The sequence below is a fragment of the Juglans regia genome, chromosome 8 (genome assembly GCF_001411555.2).
Source record: "Juglans regia cultivar Chandler chromosome 8, Walnut 2.0, whole genome shotgun sequence".
Taxonomy (NCBI): Eukaryota; Viridiplantae; Streptophyta; class Magnoliopsida; order Fagales; family Juglandaceae; genus Juglans; species Juglans regia.
In genome coordinates, this window is record NC_049908.1 from 8,695,248 (window position 1) to 8,721,352 (window position 26,105).

General features: G+C 33.4%; 2 protein-coding genes across 3 annotated transcripts; both read left to right on the forward strand.

Annotated features, from left to right (window-relative positions):
• The first annotated feature begins 2,194 nt into the window (after window positions 1-2,194).
• LOC109000511 (histone deacetylase 19-like) lies at window positions 2,195-7,638 on the forward strand. Of its 2 annotated transcripts, none has more exons than XM_018977415.2 (7): window positions 2,195-2,357; window positions 3,222-3,757; window positions 5,078-5,518; window positions 5,986-6,216; window positions 6,622-6,692; window positions 6,777-6,834; window positions 7,180-7,638. In XM_018977415.2, the coding sequence occupies exons 2-7, from the start codon at window positions 3,230-3,232 to the stop codon at window positions 7,273-7,275; spliced, it is 1,425 nt and encodes a 474-aa protein (XP_018832960.1). In that variant the 5' UTR covers window positions 2,195-2,357; window positions 3,222-3,229; the 3' UTR covers window positions 7,276-7,638. The 2 variants fall into 2 exon arrangements, with proteins under 2 accessions (XP_018832960.1, XP_035549049.1); XM_035693156.1 differs by having other exon boundaries at window positions 2,241-2,261.
• Window positions 7,639-19,468: 11,830 nt separating this feature from the next.
• On the forward strand, window positions 19,469-25,931 carry LOC109000510 (probable cellulose synthase A catalytic subunit 3 [UDP-forming]). The gene is made up of 14 exons (XM_018977414.2): window positions 19,469-20,018; window positions 20,235-20,430; window positions 20,543-20,748; window positions 20,923-21,031; window positions 21,193-21,367; window positions 21,695-21,961; window positions 22,056-22,401; window positions 22,483-22,620; window positions 22,703-22,828; window positions 22,920-23,132; window positions 23,256-23,535; window positions 24,004-24,200; window positions 24,298-24,648; window positions 24,760-25,931. Exons 1-14 carry the CDS (start codon window positions 19,938-19,940, stop codon window positions 25,342-25,344), a joined length of 3,270 nt encoding a protein of 1,089 aa, XP_018832959.1. The 5' UTR covers window positions 19,469-19,937; the 3' UTR covers window positions 25,345-25,931.
• The last annotated feature ends 174 nt before the right edge of the window (window positions 25,932-26,105 follow it).

Here is a 26,105-nt window from a genome sequence, read left to right on the forward strand (position 1 = left end):
AGGAAGAATTGGGTCTTCAAGACACAGAGATTCATCCCCTTCAACTCTTTACAGTTATTATTGATTTTATTTGGAAGCAAAGAAATGACATGGTGCACAATCAACTCGTTTTCTCCATGAATGAAACCAAAGCACAACTAAGTCGTATCTATCACTATTATAAAGAAGCCTAGAAAGGAAAGCAAAAAAACAAGATTGAAAAATGGCAACCCCCGCCTCCTGACTTTATAAGTTACTCTTTAGATGCTGCAATATTAGGAAAAATTTCTCTGTTATTTCTGTAATATATAGGAACCACTTTGGTAACATCTTAGAGATTCAGACTGAAAAAATTTCTTCTCAGAATCTGCTAGTGGCAGAAGCATGGGCAACTCTCCTAGCTACTAAGATGGATGCCTCAGCTCAGCATTCTCGGGCTATTTTTGAAGGAGACTTTCAATTGGTTATCTCCGTTGTGGAAGACTCTTTATCTGCACCAAACTGGCATATTTCTCCCAACATTGAAGACATTCAACATCTTTTCGCTCTACATAGATAATGGAAATTAGTCAAGATTCATCGATCTGCAAATCGATCTGCGCATTCTATAGCGCAATGGGCATCTACCATTTTGATCTTTGGAAGCATACCCTTAAATAGCTCTTTTAGATATTTTCTGTTTGATCCACCTTAAACATCTCGTATCTTTTACTCTAATATATATCAAACTTGATTAGGGAAAAAAAAAAAAAAGATTTCTGAAGACAAAATCATAAGAGAGAGGAAAGAGAATATAATGTGTACGTGTTTTTGTTCGAACTTTAGGGTTTGAAATTAGAGAGATGTATGAAGTTGGCCTGAGAGCATCTATTGTTGCTTAGGTAACTCTCTTGGATGGTACTAAATGTTCATTAAATATTCTAGGGTTTTCTTTGCATTTATCTATCTCTCATTTTGTACGTTAGAGGAATATGAACTCTGAAGAATTTTATTTAAAAATATATTATTTTATATTTTTATTCACTTAATAAAAATAATTTCGAACATATATATCAATAAAATAAAAATATAAAATAATATATTTTTAAATTAGTATGAATAATGTAAAACTTATAGATAGTACTGCTTTCTAGGATGAGGAGTCTTTTAAGCTGGCGAGTGTAGCAGATTCGGCTTTGAGACGGCGCGTGGGTTCTACGAGCCACTTTTTTATTTTTGAAATCGTTCTACGAGCCACTTTGGACGGACGTGTGTGCGACACACTACCACCGCTTTGGGAGGTACTAGTTATGAGAGTCAATATAATATTAATTTTCAAGCATCCATTTTCAAAATAATAATATTAATTTTCTTATAAATGAAAAAAAAATGGAATAAAATAAATAATATTATTTTTAATTGTCTCAGAAAACTACATGAAAATAATGTTATTGGAATAATAAAATGTAGAAATATATTTTTAATTTGAAATCCGATTGTAATAATTGTATTTTTTTGAAACGAAAAAAATATTAATTTCAAAGTTATTATTTAGATTTTATGATAAATAATATGAAGATAATTTTTATTTGTTCTAAAGAATGTCCTATAGTACTAACAATACTATTCCTTAAATTTAATGATAATATTCTAATTTTTAGATTTAGACATAATATTAAATTTCTTAAATTTGGAATTCCAAGATAAATTTTAGAAAATAAAAAATATAATTTTACTAATAAAATTTTCCAATTTTAAAATATAAAAAATAATATTAATTTTTTCATTTTTAATAATAATTTAACAAATGTATTACCATAGAAAAAAAAATAAAACAGTCAATATGATACATCCAGGACTCATAAATGTCAAATGATGTATAAGCTAGAACCTATAAATTATAATTATATTTTTTAAATAAAAATAAATTAGTCAAAATACTATTATTTATTTTTATGAACAATTATGCATAATAACATGAACTATTTTCTCAAATAATTTAATTTTTTATAATTATATATAATATATGTTTAATGAGATAGTTATTGGGAAATAGTCAAACAATGATAGGATTTATCTTTCTTTTCTTCCCCGGAAAGAAAAGGACCAAAAAGTACAGAAAATTGTCATTTTTCATCCTTACCAACTAATATATCACATTTTAAATATTTTTATTAATATTTTTATTTTTATTTTATGTTCCTATAAATCAGCTCATAAAAGTGGGGGAAAATATATAAAAACAAAAAACAAAAAAACATGAATGTCCTAGAGAACAAGACTCGTCTGCGCAGCTGATACTGGTACGAAAGAGGATAGACAGGCGGTTGAAGACGCCTCTCTGTGTCTTTCTCTTTCCTTCTACGTAGCACAAACGCTTTCTCTCTGCTTCTATACATGTATGTAGGCATGTACATGCGTTTTCTTTTTGCTCTACATTTCTTAAGTTGTTTTGTGAGTTTCTAAAGATCTTAATTTTTTCACACATCTCCTCCAAGATTGCTTTTTTTTGTTCTTTCTTTCTTTTTTGTTTGAGCGTCGGGGGACATAGGTATGCAGGTTTTATTGTTGTCCGCCTCACATTTTTTAGTTTCAATTTAGTTTCTGGTTACATCAGAATTTTTTGTTCCTTCATTTTTTGTTCTATTTTCTTTATATCGTAGATTGTTATGCTGCTTTCCTTTTCAGTAGTAATTATTTTAGTTTTGAGCATACATCTTCATATGGTTTCTGCTTCTGCTTCTTCTTCTTCTTCTTCTTTGAATGATTAGCTTATAGGGTCAGGTCTAATTATGTAACATTCATCCAGGACTAACGACCCATTTATTTCCCTTACGTAATTAATTTGGAGGGAAGAATCTGCTCTCTCATCTCTCATAAATGCGTTTTCATCAAGTTACTCATATAATTTTAGGGTATTGGAGGCCTTCATTCTAATTCTCATACCTACCCTTGCCTCAGTCTCCTACCTAAAATGCTTTATCCACTTGCTATTTTCAAATCAATTTCTTTATTACTATTATTATTAATAATTTCACCATCATTGCCATCTGTTTATCTTCACTACGCTCTGTTGCTTTGATGCCTTTTCTTGTAAAAAATATATATATATATATATCTCTCTATTCCACAAAGGTTCCAATTGGAATCAACTGCTACTAGTTTTTTTAGTGGACAGTTGGAATGTATGTTGATTCTGATTTAATTGTCTGGACTTTTGCTTTTATATAAGACATCATTTGTTATCATTCACCTCTTCTCAGATCTACTTATGGAAAGTGGAGGTAATTCCCTTCCTTCTGGGCCAGACGGGGTGAAGAGAAAAGTTTCATACTTCTATGACCCAGAGGTTGGAAATTATTATTACGGACAGGGTCACCCTATGAAGCCACATAGGATTCGGATGACACATGCTCTCTTAGCCCACTATGGATTACTTCAGCATATGCAGGTCCTGAAGCCCACTCCTGCCAAAGATAGGGATCTTTGCAAGTTCCATGCTGATGATTATGTCAACTTTCTGAGGGCTATCACCCCAGAAACACAGCAAGATCAGCTGAGGCAGCTCAAGAGATTTAATGTTGGTGAAGACTGCCCTGTATTTGATGGTCTTTACTCATTCTGTCAGACTTATGCTGGGGGTTCAGTTGCTGGTGCTGTCAGATTGAACCAAGGAGGTTCTGATATTGCAATAAACTGGGCTGGTGGGCTGCATCATGCCAAAAAGTGTGAGGCTTCTGGATTCTGCTATGTGAATGATATTGTCTTGGCAATTCTGGAGCTTCTCAAAGTACATGAGGTTGGTCATTTTTCCATATTTAATGGCGCATGAGAATGGGACTAACTATATTTTTTCAACGAGTACTGCTACATCCACAAAGGAATTATACAAAAACAATCTCACAAACTGACGTGGTTTCATCTGATCCGTTATATCTACTTCACAATAAAAGTAATTTTATAATCTGATGAACCACATCAAGTCACGTCAGTTTGTGGGAATGCTTTTGTGTAATCCCTTTGTGGCCAGAGTATTTCCCTTTTTCAATTGGTGGGTTATCTTGGCACCTTATGAAGAATCCAAGAACTCACCCTCCACCCTGTTCAGTTTGGTGAAGAAATTTCATTGGAGCTGCTACTCATTTGCATTGATTCTTGAATGTATTGAACTGAAGTTATATACCATCAAGGTCAAATTTGATGCCATTATTATCATTGTTCTTATTTAGGGAATTGCAAGAAGGTTGCTTTCTATTTTGTTCTGTTTTGAGACACGCTGTTTAGAGAAACCAGTGACTAGGTGGCCAACTATTCTGTAGAATGCGTATAAGTCTTTCTTGTTATTCACAATTGAAAAACACTGTTATTACAACTTTATAGGAGTAGCAGAAGCCTTTTTTCTGTTCTATCTTTCCCTGCCGCACTCTCTATCTCTTTATTTTTTTTTTTCAATTTTGACACAAGAAAGTAACTTCTTTTTCTTGTTTTTGTGTCTATTTAGAACCTACTCATCAAGCCCTGAGTGAATTAATATGTGCAACATTATGCAACTAAGGGTGGTACATTGTTCATCTGTCTCATTGCTTTGCAAGAACTTTAAGTTCCTCCTCCACTACTTTGCTTCAGCCTCACTTTTTGAAAATTCCGAAACAGTAAAAACTCAAAAATTTCAAGTCTAATAGTTGCTTTTTTATTTGGCTGTTGGAGTGCAATGACAGTTCTTGGACTACCTAATCAGTCGTGAAGTTTATTTTTGTTTCATAACCAGTCATTCTCATTGCAAAATTTCTGTCTTGGCTTTGTCTGTGATCAACCAGTTCTTGAACTAATTTGAGTAACGACAAGTTGTTTCATTGAACCAGGAATTGAATGTTGCTTATGTGGAAGTTTGCGCGACTGCCGTTGACTAGTTTTACCAATCATTTTATTATCACCAGTCATTTTAATGTTTCCAGTTGTCAGCTTGAATTCTGCTCACAGTTTTAAGATTTTAGGTAGCGAAAATCCTTGCTCATTTAGGGCTGCAAATGATAAATTATTTTTTTTATCAGCGTGCAATATAATCTACTGATTTCTCCAAATGATCGGACTATAGTTTTACATTCTCATATGAATGCAGCGTGTTTTATATGTGGACATCGATATCCACCACGGCGACGGTGTGGAGGAGGCTTTTTACACGACTGATAGGGTCATGACTGTTTCATTTCACAAATTTGGAGACTATTTCCCCGGTACAGGTGATATTCATGATGTTGGATATGATAAAGGGAAGTATTATTCTCTCAATGTACCTCTTGATGATGGTATTGATGATGAGAGCTACCAGTCCTTGTTTAAACCAATAATAGGGAAAGTGATGGAAGTTTATAAGCCTGGTGCTGTGATTCTACAGTGTGGTGCAGACTCTTTGTCTGGTGACAGATTAGGGTGTTTCAATCTCTCAATTAAGGGCCACGCAGAGTGTGTCAGATTTATGAGATCTTTCAATGTTCCGCTTCTATTGCTGGGTGGAGGTGGTTATACAATACGAAATGTCGCTCGCTGCTGGTGTTATGAGGTATTGTATGTTTTCGATACACTTATTGAGTGTCCTTCAGATAAACTTTATACGCTAGTGATGGGAAAGCTTACTGCTATTGATAAATTTCTTGCTTACCCATTAAAAAAAATAAAAAAGTGATGGAAAAGCTTAAATTTTGAATAAACTTAATAGGTGCAAAAAACTTCATTTGATTTTAAATCAGTGTTTTGGGGTTTGATTTGGTCCTTAAGACTCACTCTTGGATATGCAGTTTTCTTCATTAAATTGTTCTTGCTGCAGTGTTCCGCATCTCTCTGAGCGGAAATTCTATATAACATTTGAATAAACAAGAGGCAGAGTTTTTTTTGTATTGAATTCTAATTTCCACCGCATTAATAATATAATGCCTATATAAGAGTTATTACTTCATTTTGATAAACCTCGTTATTGAAATATATTTATATATATATATATATATATATATCATGCTATTTGTTGAGCAGACAGGTGTTGCCCTTGGGATTGAACTTGATGATAAGATGCCACAACATGAATATTACGAGTACTTTGGTCCAGAATATACTCTTCATGTAGCTCCAAGTAACATGGAAAATAAAAACTCCCGTCAGTTATTGGAAGAGATTAGGGCAAAACTCCTTGATTATCTGTCAAAGCTACAACATGCTCCCAGTGTCCAGTTCCAAGAGAGGCCACCTGATACAGAGCTTCCAGAGGTTTGTCTTTGTATATTTTATATCATTACATTGTCATAGTGTGTGACATCCTTTTTTTCGTTTCTTTTCCTTCATTATAATGGGTTTATATTTCTTTGCCCTTTATTATTTATCCAATGCTTGTCAACTAGAAATAATCTTTAGTCTCTCGCTTTGAACTGGTGATCTGAAAGGAAATAGAGATTAAAACAACTTTGTAGAGCTTAATCTCGGAAATATTAATCATATAATTCTCTAGGTTCTTCCAGCTGTATATTTTACCATCATTGATGTTGGATCAGGAATGAATGTGCTTGTCCAAGTTCTCTACCTTTTATTGTGATATGATTTGATACCATGGCCACCATGGTGGGACGTGGCTTTGTTGCTTGCACATGTTGTAAGTTAAAGGTTGCTTATATTCAGGTGGATGAAGATCAAGATGATGGAGATAAAAGATGGGGTCCTGATTCTGACATGGACTCTGATGATGACTGGTATGCGAAGTTTCCTCTCTCTCTCTCTCTCTCTCTCTCTCTCTCTCTCAAGGCAGCTAACAATTGTCTCTCTTTGTCATACAGTAAGCCTTTGCCAAGTCGAGTGAAGAGAGAATACATTGAACCTGAACATATAGACCCAGTATGTTAAGTTCTCTTATATGTTTTGCTCTGTAGTTACCAATATTACATATATTGTCAGGCTACTAGAGGTTAACATGTCTTTTCTGGCTTATGATTTATCAAGTGGTAGTTTATCTCAGCTATTTATTTATTTTTTTTTTTTTTGGCTCTCTTCTGGCCCCCAGGGGGATTCAAAAAATAATATAATAAACATCTATGTTCGCATATACGAATATATTTATTCTGACCCCGGAATGAGTTCAGATTACAAAGCATTGCCTGCATGCTTCAATGTAATGTCTTTAATTTGGAAAGAGTCTCGAGTCAACATCTCCCTTATGGCGTTAATTTTTGTTACTTTCAGGCATCAAATATGATGGAAATAGATGAGCCGCGCATCGTAGTGGAGCAAAACAACTCAAACAAGACATCCGATCAGCATCTTGAGACGAAATCATGAACTTATAAGGTTGCCCAACATACCTCACGAACTTCGAACAGGCGATATCTATCCACTCAGTAGTTATGATTGGAGTTTCACTCACGGTATTGTCATATAGTTCTCAATACGTGCTTGAAAAAATATAATAAAAATTGAAGGAGCGTGAATTGGTCCTTGGAAGCATGAGCCATGAGTTGTGGCCATATCTTTGTGCATATTTCAACTATTGTAAAAATAGACTGCCAACGGTACGTTATAGCAGTTTTGGATAGTATTAATGGACGGATCATGATATCTTTAGTAACAGACAGGAGTTGTTTAATCCTTAAAGTTGGGAATTATGCAATTTTTTGTATTAATTATCTCTCAAATTTCTTCACTTGGACTGTGGAATATGCATTTTGCAGTTTCTTATTGCCCCATAGATGAACCTAAAGAACCAAATGCACGGATGACTCGGACGTTTTAAGTTGGTTTACACATGCTTTTGGCACTTGAGTTTTTAACAGCATGGTGCAATTCCCTATTATGAACTAAGATCCTTACCCATTTAATTTGATGCTCAGGAATACAATTATGGGTAGACGCAAACATGTAACTGTTTATAACTATTTTACAATCAAACGCTTTATTAAAAATGAATTTCATATAAAGTTGTAAATTAATTATTTTTCAAAGAAAAATGTTATTCATCGTCGTTTTGAGCATTACCATTTCATAAAAAATAATTAATTATTTTCTAGTTATTTGATGCTACCTTAGAAAATGAGAAGAGACATGATTAGAGAATAGTGAACATTTTTCTTGTTCAAGATTACAATTGGAACTTCAGTAGTAAACAAACCCACAAATATATAAAAAAGAGTTATGTTATATAAAGTCACTTTTGGCGTATTCCTTACGCACTCTACTGGTATGATTGGTCAAAACAGTTATTTTATATTAAAAAAATGACGCAACCAATCACATTAGTGGAGTACGTAAAAATGACTGTATATAAATTTTTTGATATAAAAATACATATACATGTTTGAATTTCATATTGAGTACTCCCCCAGGTGAAACTAGGTTTTGTAAATGATGCTAAGAGAACTTCAAAGCAAAGGTGGATAGATAATAAAGCTGGCAGCCAAGAATATTATTGCTTTTCCTCCTGCTTGATGCAACTTCTCTCATCCCCAAGGAAAAGAGACGCTCCACCTCCACCTCCACCATGGGCGCCAGCTGTTGGGTAGGTCCACTGTTTCAGAGTCATTTCTGTCATTGTTCTATCCCAATAAGTGAAAGTCAGGATTCTTAAAAAAAACATAGCGTAAAGGCCTTTGCACCCTCTAGCCTGTGTTTACGGGAACCAAAATCTCAACCATGGACGGCACCTGGAAAGCAATAGAAGTACCACAGCTCTGCAAACACATTACACTTAATTAAGCCAAGAAATTTGGGAGCTACAAATGTACAGAAAAATGCAAGTATGCATGAGACTTGGAGCATTAGATTTCTTTGCAGAACCTTTCTGAATCAGATCCAGCGAACGAGAAGCCAAGAACAGTCAAGAAAACATCCTAAAGAAGCCAATAAAAACTTGTAAGAATGACTATAACACGGGAACGGTGATTGACCGATAGAACAGATAGCTGCCCAAGTTTGTGCTCCCCTCTGCCTCATGGCAGCAACAGTCACCAGGCTTATGGCTTCAAGTTTGCAGAGTTGTAACACTAGGCATATTGAGATCAAAAGCTACAACAAACAAAGGGAGTAATTTCGAATATAATGGTACATTAAGAAACATCGTATCCATCCAAAAGGGAACGAAAAACCAGTATGGCAGGCAAAGTATTTTCAATTTGAAATGGGTGTAATTAAAGCTACCAAGTTAAAATGGGCATGATAACAAGGCCAAAATTACAGCTCAAGTGGACTGATTTGATACTTTTTTATGGAGAAACCCATGTTCCCAAACTCTAAATCTACATTTAAGGAAAGAAAAAAAGAAGATGGCAAGAGAGATAGAAGTGAATCAATTTGCACTGAAAAAGGTGGCAACAATCAAATATGGAATTAAGAAGATATACAAGGTTGGAAAAAAAAAAATATTCGCAAGAAATGGGAAATACTTTAGACTCAAAATGATTATATAAAATAAATTCACAAATTGATGTGATTTGATATGGTACGTCAGATTGTAAAATTAATTTTATTATAAAATAGATCTAACTGATCTTATAAAATCACATCAATTTATAAATTTATTTTTACGTAATTTTTTATATATATAGCACTTCTCGCATGATGTACTCCCCATCTAAATATATGGAGCATGTTGACTGGAGATGCTTGTAAACGAGGCAGCACGTGAATATGCCTGGCCTCTCCTCACCTGCAAATCTGGTTGAAACACCACTTAATGGTCATGAAGATCGACAGAACATATAAACCTTTTGGTACAATGATGTAAAGCTATGCCAGCTCTCAATATCCCCCCTCTATGAAAAATTAAATTGCCTGTGTGGCTATGCCCTCTCATTCATTCTGAGCCAAGGAATGGGTTACCAGAATATAGGAATGTTTTATGGGAAACAGCGTAGAATTATCAGCATTTCCTTTGAAAACTCTATTAAAATATAGGAATATTTTTTAAATATCTTTAAATATTTTTTTAAAAAATACATAAATTTACTAATAGTCATTTTCTTAACTATTAATAAAATAAAATAAAATAAAATATACCAACGGTCAAAATAAGATGACAAAATCATAAAGCTAAATAGTATTATCTCTATCGGTAATATGAAGATAATTTGATACCAATATTAAAATATATAAGTTTATAAATATTTTAATGTAATTCATCAATTGCTGAAAGTTTCATGTAATTTGTCAGATTGTGAATCTATTTTCATTCTAAAATAGATATAATATATTATACTAAACAATAAAATTCGACAGTGACATAAGTTTTACAATATTATTCAATCAAATCTTATGTATGATTTTGTGTCATATCAACAGTATGATTTTCTATGTTTACGCAAGTCATCAAACTTTTCAAGATCTTGTTTGTGAAATCAGAAACTCCCAACTAAAATGATAAATTTACAATTTGTTTACAATTATTTTACCACCCTACTTAAAATGCGGGTATTTATATAAAATTGAAATTATTTTTTAATGAAATGTCACAATTACATTAATTAAAATAAAGAGTTAATTATACTTTGTCCCCTCGAATTTTCATTCAATTCATAATGTGCTTCCGAAATTAATAATTACATCAAAGTTGACCCTTGAACTTTCAAAACTTCACAATCTCACATTCCATTTACCAACAACGTTAATCTAGCGGAAATTCACTGTAAAGATATGATTTTAATATAATTTATTATCATTAATAATATAAAATATAAAATAATATATACTATCAATTAATAATAAATCATTAATCATTAACCATATATAAAATTATGTTATATCTAAGTTGTAAACAAGTATGAATAATTTATGTACACAATGAAATTATTTGATATTCATTAATTATATATAAATTAATAAAAAAATTATTTAATGATTTATTATTTATTATTAATTGATAACATATATTATTTTATATCTTATATAGTCAATAATAATAAATTAGATAAAAATTATATTTTTACAGTGAATGTTATACACATAAGCAACACGTACAATAAATTTTCGTTAGATTTAACGCTACTAGTAGACGTAAGGGAGGGATTGAGAAGTTTCGAAGGTACATTATGAATTGAGTGGAAGTTTGAGGGGATAAAATATAATTAATCCTAAAATAAATTATAAAATAATTATAAGTACTTCATTACCCATACTTAAATTAGTATATTATTATTTTTTTCATAACAGATAAGAGAAAAGTGAAATCATGCGTCTATCATTAATTTATTTACAAATATTTTACTGCTATTTATTATTTTATTATTAATTTTTACTTATTTTTTACTATTATTTACTATTATTTAATACTATATTATTATTTTATTATTATTTTTTATTATTATTCATAAAATATTTAAAATCACTTCACTACTCAAATACAACCTTAATTTTGACACGTGAGTCAAAGGTTGCGTTTGGATGTTGAAGTGAGTTGAGTTGAGTTGAGTTGAGTTGAGATAATAAAATATTGTTAGAATATTATTTATTATTATTATTATTATTTTAAGATTTGAAAAAGTTGAATTGTTTATTATATTTTGTGTTGGAATTTGAAAAAGTTGTAATGATGAGTTGAGATGAGTTGAGAGAAGTTGTGATTCCAAACGAAGCCTAAAGTCATCTCTTTTCGGGATAAACAAGTCACAATTTCATTTTGTATGCCAGCAAAGAAACAGCTCGAGTCTAAAGAAAGTACATGTTAAACGTGAGATTTATGAAAGAATGAATTGCAATATACAATAAAATTACACATGCCTCACAGTAAATTCAGAAAACTGAAAAAAAAAAAAAAAAAAAAAAACCAAAAATGTTTAATACACCGGAAAATCCACACTAGAGAAAAAAAAATGATAATAATAATAAATTTCATATAAATGCAGTAAAAAAAAAATAAAAAAAGATAAATGTTATTTTCAGTCTTAGGGCTTATAAATCTCGTGTATTCTCTTTTGAAAAAAGTAGATAAATCTGATATCCACATAAAAAAAGTTATTTGTTTTAACTGTGAAACACAATTTTTCAAAGAAAGTGTCCGATACTTTCACACGATAAGACTATATCTGACATTGAAAAATAAAAAATAAAAATAAAACTTTTGACAAACAACAATGGAAAAATAGTAAAACTTTATCTTAGCACATGCCAAATAGAGCAAAGTTTTGAATTTCGTATCGTACCGGTTAGTACAGTCAAAATATACCGTTTCTATAGTGTAGCTGGTATAGAGAAGAGTATAGTTTCATACCAATCAGAATTTCGGCCATTTCGGTCCAAACTGGTCATACTGGCCGATATTTCGATTCATACTAATCAATATTTCGGCCTTTATTTTTTATTTTCATTTCTTCAAACTCTAAACCTAATTTTTTACCCTTCAATTCAGATTAGATTATTTATAATTTATTTACGTATATATTATTATTTTAAAATATAATTTATATATATAAATTATTTTAAAACAATATCAATATTAAAATATATCATTTCAATGCCTTGAATCGGTCGGTATTCAAGACGAATAGAGTACATAGTTGCCAAGCCCACGTTCTGCCCCATCGGCGGCCACCTCCACGACACTTTTCCATTTTCCCGTCAAAGATCAACTCTAAAATAAATATCAATTAAGAGTAACAAAAATCATTATTGGGTATCACCGTCGAATTTTGAAACTTGTTGATCACGGTGATTTTGGGATCATGCAGTTTGGCCGTCTAGAATGCAGGCGTCTCTCTAGTGCAATTGTATTTTTTAAATATTTTTAAAAAATATACAAATTTATTAGTAGTTAATTTCTTAATCATTAAAAATAAAATTAAAATACCCGAATGATCAAACTGAACAGGCAATGATAATGATATCCTTACATCTCATTTATTACTATTTTACTATCTAATTTTTTTTCTGTTTTACTATTTGAATCTGAATTAAAAATATCAGAATATGAAATTCTTGCATAATTTAAAAAATATATATATTTAATCAACCAACTAATCATGTAATTTAATTAAAAATAAATTTAATTTTATAAAAATTAATATTCTTTTACTCTTTGAGTTAATTTTTATAAAATTAAATTTATTTTTAATTAAAGAGTCGTGCTACATTTGGCTTTTTTTATTTATTTCTTTATACCCTTACACATTAAAAAAAAATACAATATCATTCAAAAACACTTCATTAATCATTAAATAAAAAAAAATGTTGGGATCCATTTGTCGAGGCAAGTAACATTATTCTACTATTACATGATTATTTTAGTTGATTAAATTTATTTTCTTTAGATTATATAAGAATGTCATGTTTTGATATTTTTAATCTAGATTCAAAAAATAGAAAAATAGCTAAATAGTAAAATAATAAAAAAAAATTATAAATAATCATTACCTTTTGACGAACACCCTCCAATTTTTACAGGATAATTTATCCAATGGATTATTATTTTTTTTTGAATCCTAAACATTATCTTCGAGATTTAATGATGGAAATCCTACTGCATTAACAGCATAAAATCACTTTTAAAGCTTTCCACTTAAGAGATTAAAGAAAAAAAAAAGGTAACAATTATCCATGCTGTGGGGGCTACCCACTTGTGATATTGTCATTGGCTGCATCCCAAACTTAGTAATTAGCATATAAAATCAAATTACATTATTCGTATGATATGGTAGTAAGAGACAGAGAGAACCCCAACCGACACAGATTGTTGTCAATCAGGCTTTTTTTTTTTTTTTTTAATATATGAAGTAGTTAATATATTTAGGAAATATTTTATTTGTTCGGTAGAAACAATGTTAGATGAAGAAATAGACTAATGGATGGAAAATAAATAAATAAATAAATAAATAAAAATTGTGAACATTGAGGGCCTACAGGCTACAACCCTTCCAAGCGACCTGTCACCAAACCCAACCAAAAACTCCTTTTGTCCTCTCTACCGACTGTTGAGGACAAGCTGGAATGCAAACGAGAGACCCCCTTTTGTTTATCAACAGCATCGACTCCAAATCTTTTCACCCACTTTGACTTGGCTTTGAGTTTTCTACAGATTCTTCTTCCTTTGTACAGTGAGTGAGGTAATTTCTAAATAATAATATAAAATAGGTAATAAAATATTAAATATTTACTTTATCATTTTTTTATAAATATAAATTCATAAATTTATCTTGTAATTCAGCTTTTGTCATGTCTACGATGCCAACTATATATCATTTGATGATTACGTGTACAACAACATAAGTAAAATATACTATTCTTTATGTTATTATTCTCTAACGCGATATTAGATGATTGTAAAATTTTTATTATTTATTATTTATTATCCAATTATTAGACGTGGAATAAGTAAGATGGTATGATTTCTATCTATGAAATCTCTGTCGAGAGAAAAAGAATTTTATGAAATTTAATTTCCTCATAACCAACGGCGGAACTATGAAGGGGCGGAGGGCTATGGCCCCCCAAAGTTTGAAAAATATATATATATTAATCTCATCTTATGTTATTTCTATTTGTAAAAAAATTATCTTGGTCACCTTCTATAAAATTATTTTAATCTTATAAATTATTTTAACTTAGAAATATAATAAAAAAATATTTTATTATACTTTTAATTTTGTTAGGCTCTCGTGTAACAAATTCTTGATTCCGTCACTGCTGATAACCAAAGGTGACAAAGTCATTCACTTGAGTGTAGGTTGCTTGTTCGGATGAATTAGAAGTATTCAACCTTTTTATTTCTTTGACTTGGTCAATGATCACGACCTTTAGGTTTATGGCATGTACAAGTTTAATTGGTTTGTATTTCTAAATTGCTAAAAAGAACAAAAAAATGATGAAACTAATAAGAAAAGAAATATGTTTATGATTGGTATTGAAAAAGAAAGATTAGGGTTTTGGTGATGATTATGATTGATAAACTATTGTAGGGTTGACAACTTTTAACATGATTATTTGCGAACGCAACATGAATTCAATACAAATTTAATAGGTACTTAGGGTTAAGGTGTTTGACGTTTTCTTAATTAAATGATTTCGATTAGGATTGATTCATATATGATCCAAAATCGAGATGAAATTAACCCTATTATTTAGTCTCTGCACTTCCGTAGGTGGTAGTACCTTAAGTGGTAATGCATGATACGATCTATGAATCTAATGCAAACACGATAGAAAATTAACGGGTTTGAGTTTGATATAAATGAGTTTGGATCAAAACAGGTTAACCCATGCATTAAGACACAATTAATAAATGGAGCAACCCACAATAACATGCTTAAATTTTATTTTAAAATTATAATTTTATTATTGTTGAGATTGTAATTCTGAACTCATACTCATATTTGTTATTGTTGAATATTGGTTTTATTATAAGTTAAAATCTGAATAATATTGATATTTTTTGTTAGTAGGTAGTCTTATTGTTATTTTTTATAAATATTGTGGCTATTAATAAATACAAATTTTAACTTTTATGTAAAATTATGTTAATCATGTCAAATGAATTATACAAATTAATTCAACCCATTTATATGAAATGGGCTAAAATGAGTCACGTCGTGTTAATTAATTTATAATTAATTCTTAAAATGATAACACAACATGATCTGTTATTTAAATAGGTCATGTTAGGGTTTGAATATATGACCTATTTACCTTAACGGATCTCGTTTAAGTTAACCTATATAGTCGAATATTCATGATTTGACATGACCCACGAATATAAATTGTCATCCCTAATCATCATGGTGAATCTAGGGGTTTTAGAGATAAGTCATGCTACCATTATCGATAGTTTGAACTGATTATTGCAATTTGGTTTTTTTCACATATTTTTAAAATAGCTTTAAATATTTTTTAAAAAAAAGACACAAATTCATTAATAATCACTTTATTAACTATTAAGTAAAAAAAAAAAAGTACAAATATCGGTCCATTTGGGGGGAGGGGGCAATTTGTTGGTTCACCAAGCATTTTCTTTTAGAGATATCCAAGATTTTAGGTACATAAAACTAAAGACCATTTGCAATGTATAATGATAGAGTAATGATACACATAATACATTTTTATAATATATTTTACATCAATATTATAAGATGAGGGCATTTTTTAAAAAAAAGACACAAATTCATTAATAATCACTTTATTAACTATTAAGTAAAAAAAAAAAAATACAAATATCGGTCCATTTGGGGGGAGGGGGCAATTTGTTGGTTCACCAAGCATTTTCTTTTAGAGATATCCAAGATTTTAGGTACATAAAACTAAAGACCATTTGCAATGTATAATGATAGAGTAATGATACACATAATACATTTTTATAATATATTTTACATCAATATTATAAGATGAGGGCATTTTTATAAAATGATATTATTTTTATAAGGTGTTTTACAAAAATATCTCTCATTTAAAACATAGCTATAAAAAATACTGTGGATAAATCATTTTCCATAATCATAAACCCTATGGAATTATGAACTGAAGAGATGTTAAAATAGCCAATCAAATCATGCGAATAAAAGATAAATTCTATAATAGTTATTATGCATTTAATATCAATCAAGAGCAACAAGAGTTATAAATAATTATAAAATCCACACAATTTGTCTATTCTTTCAAATCTAACCCGATTCAAACAAAATTTCTTAGAAATGTCAGTTCTAAAGCGGATTACAGGTGGATAGATTATTATGATTTTGGGAAAATGACGCTTTCAATCGTGCTTTTATTTTATAGTAATGAAAAAAAAAACCGAAAATCTTAAATAACTCTTATAATTTAGATCATACACTACAAAAATCAATAGAACTTTAGAAGAAGTCTAAAAAAGATGAAAGTGTAGTAGTTAAAAAAGGTCTAAATACCCCCCAATGGATCGCGAGGTGTTGACATGGGCTCAGCCCTCCACATCCCAGCCAGGCATATGAAGCCTAAATACCCATCTAATCTGATAGGGCCTGTGCTAAACTGATAAGGAAGGCTCTCCCGCCTTCTATCCCGGAATGGTTAAGGATATTTATCCACCCAAAATAGACAGATAACTCTAAAAGGCTAAGATTTAAGTTTCAAAGAATAGATAAGGTGGTTGAACCTAAGGGATAAGAGGAGGGCGATAGTGTTATTTAAAGGGATCATGTATGTAAAAGGGTCTAAATACCCCCCAATGGATCGTGAGGTGTTGACATGGGCTCGCCCTTCCACATCCCAGCAAGGTGTATGAAGCCTAAATACCCGTCTAACCCTATAGGGTCCGTGCTAAATTGATAAGGAAGGCTCCCGCCTTCTTTTTCAGAACGGTTAAGGATATTTATCCATCCGAAACAGACAGATAACTTTAAAAGACTGAGATTCAAGTTTTAAATTATAGATAAGGTGGTTAAACCCAAGGGATAATATGAGGGTGATATGGTCATTTAAAGGGATCAGGTAAGTAAAATAGAGGAGGGATAATTTGGCCTAAAGAATATTTTAACGATTACTGACTTAAGCATCAGAGACTCTCATTCTCTGCTTCGATGCCTTTTATCCTTTGATTGCAGGAGATTGTGAGTGATAAGTAGTGAAACACGTCTAAAACACTTTCTAATATTTTTTCCATTTGAAATAAACGAGTTGGAGTGTTTTGGTTGTTTGTTGTAAGTAAATATGTAAGTGAGATAATTTAATTTGTAAAATTTAAATTATGTAAAATTTTAAATAAAATTATTTTTTGAAAAAATGATTTATGATGGAAAGCAACGATTGACTCAAAGCTAAGTTGGGTTTTTATTTTATTTTTTAAGCATGCTTGAAGGCAGTTTTTACCGGAAGTAAAATATTAAACAACAAAAAGTCAAAAAAGTCTCCCAAAGTCTAGAGAACAATTGTGGAGAGAGAAACACGTGGTCGCCCCCTGTTGGGGGGTCCGAGAATGCAGCTATTGCGGACCATCGGCGTTTGGGAACGTGACCCTTCGATATCCACATGTGCAGCCTCTCTCTCTCTCACTCTCACTCTCTCTCTCTTCCAATTATAATATCTCTTTAATCTAATTCTCTTAAAACTTCAAAATAATAATACCAACACAACTAATTTACAGTCTGTTTAAAAAAAAAATTATATTTATTATCAGCAAAATGATTTAGGATATGTTTGGATTCGCAGGACATCTCAGCTCATCTCAACTCATCTCAGCTCATCTCACTACTATTTATTACTATTCAGCAACTTTAACTCACAAATCTCATTATTATTCACAACTCATCTTATTACTATTTACAATCCATCTCAACTCATCTTCAAATCCAAACGTCTCTTAGTATAATTCTCGTGTATACCATTTGAAAAAAAAAATAGAGAAAATTTTGGACTCATCTAAAAATCTAACTTTTATGTGGTAAATCTCACTTATTTCAAAATAAATATACGATATTTAGGCTCATTCTAGATACATAAATAATTTCATCTCATTTTTTATTATTATTATAATTTTATCAAATTATCATATAAAATATAATGAATAATTTAATATTTTTAAATATCAAAATAATAATAATATTAAAAAATAATATTTTAATAGTATTTTATTTAATTTTTAACTTTTATTTAAAATAATATCATCTCATCTTACTATTTAAACTAATATTATTCTTGTTAATAACATAACGTCCTTTCAAAGTAGATACAAATATTTAAAAACTATTTTGAATTTTGAGTTTCTCAACTTATTTAAATTTTGCATAATCACAATTATTTTACACGAGTTTATAAAACAGTTGTTTATATGTTTTATTAATAACATTATCGTCGATAAAACATATTTTAAAAAAAATTAAAAATAAGAATCTAAAGTACAATTAAAAATAAAAATAAAAATAAAAATAAAAATACTCTTAACCACAGAAAAAATACCGATTAAATAAAAACATGAGATGGCATCCGGTCATATGGCAAGGAATAGTACTCACTGTTTTACCATTTATGTCTGAACTGGACACAATGTATTATTATTTTGATTTTGGTCCTTGTTGTATTCTGAAATTATAAAAAGAAATGAGATGTGAAGCTGGACACTTTTGTTACTTTGTTAAAATCTATTCAGATTTGGTCGGATTGTAGTTTTAAATTAAATTCAGCCTAACTGAGAGCAGGGAGATATTTCCAAAGAATGAACCGAACACTGAACAGCCTGGCTCCTGGGATAATGTTCTGTTCATACCTTTTAACCTTTTTAAAAAAAAAAAAATCCAGTAAATATATGTATGACAGTCTTTGTTGTGGAAATCTTATTAGTTGTCAGTCTTAAATGTAATGTCTTCGTGTTAATTGACGTATTATAGGAGTGTCGGCGGAGGTGTTCTCCATAAGAAAGAGGGTGGAAAGAGAGGAAAATGCTAAAGCAGAAACGAGTGGCATTGCTGACTCTGAGAGAGAGAGAGAGAGAGAGAGAGAAGCAGTTGTGGAGTAATTAATGAGCTGGGAGTCTTTATTTATTGATTATTTTAGAGTATTATAATCGAATGAATAAAATAAGGAAATAAGATTTTTGTATGAATTATTGGAGTTGGAGGAGAGGAAGAACAAGATACTGTTTTTATTTTCTATTTTCAAGGGAAGAAGGAAAGGACCTGTTGATATTGATTGAAATGGGAAGCAAGGAATGATAAGAGAGAGAAAGAGAGAGGGCCACAAAAAGGCGAAGAAGCTGTGGCTCTTTTCGTGTTTGAGGAAATCTGAGACTACTCTACTCTCTGAGAGGAAGTAAAAAGAAACCTTCTTTACTTAAGACACCAATGGCAGGTGGTTTGTAGATTAGGGAGTAGCTTCACCGATACTGGGTCTGCCTTTTTTTAAAACCCCCCCATTCTTTTGGTTGTTTGCTGGGAAAATGCCATTTGTTGCGCCCTGTCTGATGGGTTTAATTCCTCCCAAGTCTCAAGTCTAGTGTCCAAAGAATTAGATCGCGGCGTGGACAGATCTGGGCGTTCTGTAATAAATAAGCAGCTAGAGCGAGAATGGAGGCCAGTGCGGGATTAGTGGCGGGCTCTCACAACCGGAACGAACTCGTTGTCATCCGCCGTGACGGTGAATCTGGCGTAAGCTCCTCTGTCTTTCTTTTTTCTCTTTAACTAGTATTTCTTCTTCGTCTTCTTCTGGTTTTGGGTTATCCCAATCTAACATAGGACTATTTTCAGTCGTTATGCCTTTTGTTTTGAGTGTTGAAATTCAAGAAGCGAAACACATTTTTTGCAAGAGAAAAGAAAGATGATAGAGACTTTAAAACATGGATTTTTCTTTTTGTGGTGATGCAGCCGAGGCCATTGCAACAGTTAAGTGGACAAATTTGCCAGATATGCGGAGACGACGTAGGACTAACTGTTGACGGAGAGTTGTTCGTGGCCTGCAACGAGTGCGCCTTTCCCATCTGTAGAACTTGCTACGAGTATGAGCGCAAAGAAGGAAATCAAGTCTGCCCTCAGTGCAAAACCAGATTCAAGCGCCTCAAGGGTTCGTTCTCTCTCTCTCTCTCTTTCTGCCCCCACGCGTCTCTCTAGAAGATTTGCTGTTACTTTTTTCTATTTTGTAGCATAATTTGTTTAATGGGCGGCACACATTGCAGGGTGTGCCAGAGTTGAGGGGGACGAAGAGGAAGATGATATCGACGACGTCGAGAATGAATTCAATTTCGATGCGAGGAATAGACAGGAAATGCACCATGCCTTTGCCGCCGATGCGATGCTTCATTATGGCCGTGCCTCCGACTCCGATCTCCATCATGGCCTTCATTTTACACCCCAAGTTCCTCTCCTTACCAACGGTCAAATGGTAGCTATTACTATTACCAACTCTCTCCTTTCTTCATTCCTCAAACTCTCGATTTCTCCTCACCTTTTGTCTTCCTTTAATTATCACTCCTTCAGTTATTGACTTCACTTGAATTCAATTTCCTTATGTGCTCTGCGTTCTCGCTCTAATGCTTGTAGAGAATTGTCGGTGCAGGTTGATGATATTCCTCCTGAACAACATGCTTTGGTTCCTTCATTCCCCGGTGGTGTTGGTGGAGGCAAACGGATCCACCCTCTTCCTTTCTCGGATCACGCCCTCCCAGGTAATTCCCAATCAGCTTTACTCTCCCATAACTTTCACATATATTCTCCTGATCCCATCAGCTGCGAGTCGCACTCACATATATCCCCCCTCTTGGATTGTTGCTCGTTTCCATTGACTTGAAACTTGACCGTTCTTCGTAAAATTTTTCCCAATTAGCAGTGCAACCCAGGTCCATGGATCCTTCCAAAGATTTGGCTGCTTATGGATATGGCAGTATTGCTTGGAAGGAAAGGATGGAGAGCTGGAAGCAAAAACAAGACAAGCTGCAGATGATGAAGAAGGAAAATTCCGGCAAAGATTGGGACCCTGATGGGGATGGCCCGGATCTACCACTGTACGTGCCCCGTGAAACTTTGCTCCTTTCTAATCTAATTGAAGAGAATTAGCATCACACATTTTCTGATATAATCACTTGGGCACAAGTACTTTAAAACTCTGCAAATGAATAAAAAAAGGAAAAAAAAAGTTCTGTATAACTCTAATGAGCTCTAGCCTAGTGCTAAACTTTAAGACGCTGATCTTTTCAAATTTGACTGCTGATGGTTAAAATGAATGCATTACATTTAATCCTCTTAGACTTGCACTATATTATAGTTTTAAATAGCTAACACCCCAAGGAGTGCTAATCGTGGGAGTTAATGGTTTGTTGCTTGTGGATCAGCATGGACGAGGCAAGACAACCATTGTCTAGGAAGATGCCTATTCCATCAAGCCAAATCAACCCTTACCGGATGATCATCATAATCCGACTTGTTGTTCTTGGATTCTTCTTCCATTATCGAGTTTTGAATCCTGTAAAAGATGCTTATGCATTGTGGCTCATATCTGTAATATGTGAGATCTGGTTTGGAATTTCGTGGATTCTTGATCAATTCCCAAAGTGGCTCCCTATTGACAGGGAAACTTATCTCGATAGGTTGTCACTTAGGTAAGGAAACTGACCACTTTTTACTCATGCAACTGTGATTATGGTCCTAGTTTTTGGCACTATTTGCATCCCTAATGTCTTTTATGTGTGCCAGGTATGAGAAGGAAGGCCAACCTTCTCAACTTTCTCCGGTTGATATATTTGTGAGTACTGTTGATCCATTAAAAGAACCTCCTCTGGTGACAGCAAACACAGTTCTTTCCATCCTTGCTGTGGACTACCCTATTGACAAGATCTCATGTTATGTTTCTGATGATGGTGCTGCTATGCTGACATTTGAGGCATTGTCGGAAACATCTGAGTTTGCAAAGAAGTGGGTTCCTTTCTGTAAGAAGTTCAACATTGAGCCGCGGGCGCCAGAATGGTACTTTGCTCAAAAGATGGATTACCTTAAAGATAAGGTGCTTGCATCATTTGTAAAGGAGCGGAGAGCAATGAAGGTAATTAGTTGTGACACGTTGAGTTTATCCTGTTACTCCTTGCCAAGCAAATGTTTAATCTTTCTCTCATTCACATTGTAGAGAGAGTATGAAGAGTTTAAAGTTCGAATCAATGCTTTGGTTGCCAAGGCCCAAAAGGTCCCAGAAGAAGGGTGGACAATGCAGGATGGGACTCTGTGGCCTGGAAATAATGTCCGGGATCATCCTGGGATGATTCAGGTACCTGAGTTTTAGTTTTCGTTTTGTACAATTCTCATTATGACCTATTCTGGTATCAAAACGTGTGTGCAATCCTTCATAGGTGTTTCTTGGCCAAAGTGGAGGGCATGACACGGATGGAAATGAATTACCACGCCTGGTATATGTTTCTAGAGAAAAGAGACCTGGGTTTAATCACCACAAAAAGGCTGGAGCAATGAATGCTTTGGTAATATTCTGAAATAAGCCTTCTCTCAAAACCATGCACCTTTTGGTCAATCCCTTGGGTGTTTACAATTTGATCTGTATTTCTCAAACAGGTCAGAGTCTCTGCTGTGCTGACAAATGCTCCTTATCTGTTGAACTTGGATTGTGATCACTACTTCAACAATAGTAAGGCTCTTAGAGAGGCAATGTGTTTCATGATGGATCCGTTACTGGGAAAGAGGGTGTGCTACGTACAGTTCCCACAAAGGTTTGATGGTATTGACAGGCATGATCGATACGCAAACCGGAACACCGTATTCTTTGATGTAAGCACGCACTATAAACATTCGTACTGATTCTATTTTGTCTGCAGTTTAACATGTAAGCACACACTGTCTTCTTTGTCCATCTACTTATGCAAAAACTAATACACAAGTCTTTCATTTCAGATTAACATGAAAGGTTTGGATGGCATTCAAGGACCAATATATGTTGGGACTGGTTGTGTCTTCAGAAGGCAGGCATTCTATGGTTTTGCTGCTCCTAAAGCAAAGAAGCCACCAACCAGGACATGCAACTGTTTGCCGAAGTGGTGCTGTTGCTTATGTTCTGGGAAAAGGAAGAAGAAGAAGACTAACAAACCTAAATCTGATATGAAGAAGAAAAACTCTAGTTTGGGAGCATCTGCACCTGTGTGTGCTTTGGAGGGTATTGAAGAGGGCATTGAAGGTAATTTAGCTTATTAAAATTAGGTCTCACCTTGCCACCCACTACCCACTGCATACTATTGTTTTAGCCTCTCTATAGCACATGACCAGTTGGTGTAGCTAAGCTCTACCAAAATGTTTCACCTGATTCTAAGGTGCAAAGCAAAGGACAATCTTTCGTCCTATCCATATTCACTCTTTCAGAAAAAGTAAGGTCTTGGATGGACGTAATAGAAGAGTTGCATGTGCAACCTGCCTCTTTTTGTGTCAGGGTGAGATTAAAGGTTTAATGAAACGTTCTGTATCCTTTGCCCAAGTAATGGGTGAATTTTTCTGTTCACGTTGAATATATCTATCACAATAGATTCTCCAAAGACTAATTTTCATGTTACTGTACATTGGGCTCGATATTTTATTTTTTATTTTTTGATGAGTGGTGTACATTAGGCTCAATTATCTTGTTATATATAATTTGAGAGCTTGTATGCAGGAGTTGAAGGAGAAAAGTTTACTCTGATGCCTGGACAGAAGTTGGAAAAGAAGTTTGGACAATCTTCTGTGTTTGTTGCATCTACTCTGCTAGAGGACGGTGGGACACTGAAAAGTGCTAGCCCAGCGTCTCTGCTTAAAGAAGCCATCCATGTCATCAGCTGTGGCTATGAAGATAAAACTGAATGGGGAAAAGAGGTAATGGCAGAGTTTGGAATCATGTGCTTACATCTTCAATTGACATTATCCCTTTGGCCTTTGAATTTGTCTCAACTGAGATTTTCTTACAATCCAGGTCGGCTGGATCTACGGTTCAGTTACAGAAGATATATTGACAGGTTTTAAAATGCACTGCCATGGATGGCGATCAATATATTGTATCCCTGATAGGCCTGCATTCAAAGGATCTGCTCCCATTAATCTTTCTGATCGTCTAAATCAAGTCCTTCGATGGGCACTTGGTTCTGTTGAAATATTTTTGAGCAGGCACTGTCCTCTCTGGTATGGATATGGAGGAGGTTTGAAGTGGTTAGAGCGCCTATCTTATATAAATGCTACTATATACCCATGGACATCAATTCCTCTGCTTGCTTATTGTACTCTACCTGCTGTGTGCTTGCTCACAGGAAAATTCATTACTCCTGAGGTATGAGTCCTACATGTTTGGTTTCTTAGAGGAATTGATCTAGTTATGATGTTAAATAACATGCCCTCGAGAATATATGCAGCAAATTAATTATTTCTGTTCATATTGCAGCTCAGCAACGTTGCTAGTTTGTGGTTTCTGTCTCTTTTCATTTGTATCTTTGCAACTAGTATACTGGAAATGAGATGGAGTGGAGTTGGTATTGATGAGTGGTGGAGAAATGAGCAGTTTTGGGTGATTGGAGGAGTTTCAGCACATTTATTTGCTGTATTCCAGGGGCTCTTAAAGGTTTTAGCTGGTGTGGATACGAACTTCACTGTGACATCAAAAGCAGGAGATGATGAAGCATTCTCAGAGCTGTATGCATTTAAGTGGACCACCTTGCTCATTCCACCAACAACCCTGCTAATAATAAACCTGATTGGCGTGGTTGCAGGAGTCTCCAATGCAATAAATAATGGTTATGAGTCTTGGGGACCTCTCTTTGGAAAGCTCTTCTTTGCCTTCTGGGTGATTGTTCATCTCTATCCTTTCCTAAAGGGTCTGCTGGGCAGGCAGAACAGGACTCCCACGATTATCATTGTCTGGTCGATTTTGCTTGCTTCCATCTTCTCCCTCTTGTGGGTTCGAATCGATCCGTTCTTGGCCAAGTCTGATGGTCCACTTTTAGAAGAATGTGGATTGGACTGTAACTAGCAGGACATTTACCTCCTTGGACTGGTAGTGGTCGATGATAGATCATAGAAATTTATCTTTTGGATTGATGATACAACCAAGAAAAATATGTTTGGTGTGATGGGGTCTGCGAGCTGTAGATTACTTGTGTGTATGGACATGGATGCCTCGTTTCAACTCCTCGTTCCATCTCTTCGTTAGAGGGAAATACCTGACGAGTCAAAGATGATCTTGGCTCTGTTGATTGGTGGTGGGAGGACTTTTGTAAACCAGCTACATCAGTGCTCTCATTTCATTCTTTATATTCAGTTTGATTTATATGGGAAGAGGTACTGCAATTCACACCACAGCTGCTGTGTATTATTTATTCACACGGGTCACTTTCGCTTCCTTTCTTCTCTCTTTATTTGATTCTCAATAAAAGTGGCCATGTCGTGCTGCTTGTAAGTTGTAACTACAGAGCCAAAACTCAAACTTCTGGGACAGTTTTCTGAGTGCTGGGGCTTATTCGTTTCGCCATTTTTGTTACCGTTGCCTCTAAATGTAGCAGCTAGCTATGTTATGGAACCATCAAAGTATCAGAAAAAAACTCATAAAAGTTTTCATTCTGTGTTCAATTGAAATCTCTTATGCGATCTTTATGTTCTTTGCGTCTTTCACCACAAACACTTGCCAACGCTCTTATGTTATATGCAGCCCCGGCCCCATCAAGGGCTGAAAATGGTTACCTCGAAGGACATTTTTTTCTTTCGAGGAAGGAAAATGACAAATTTACAACTCTT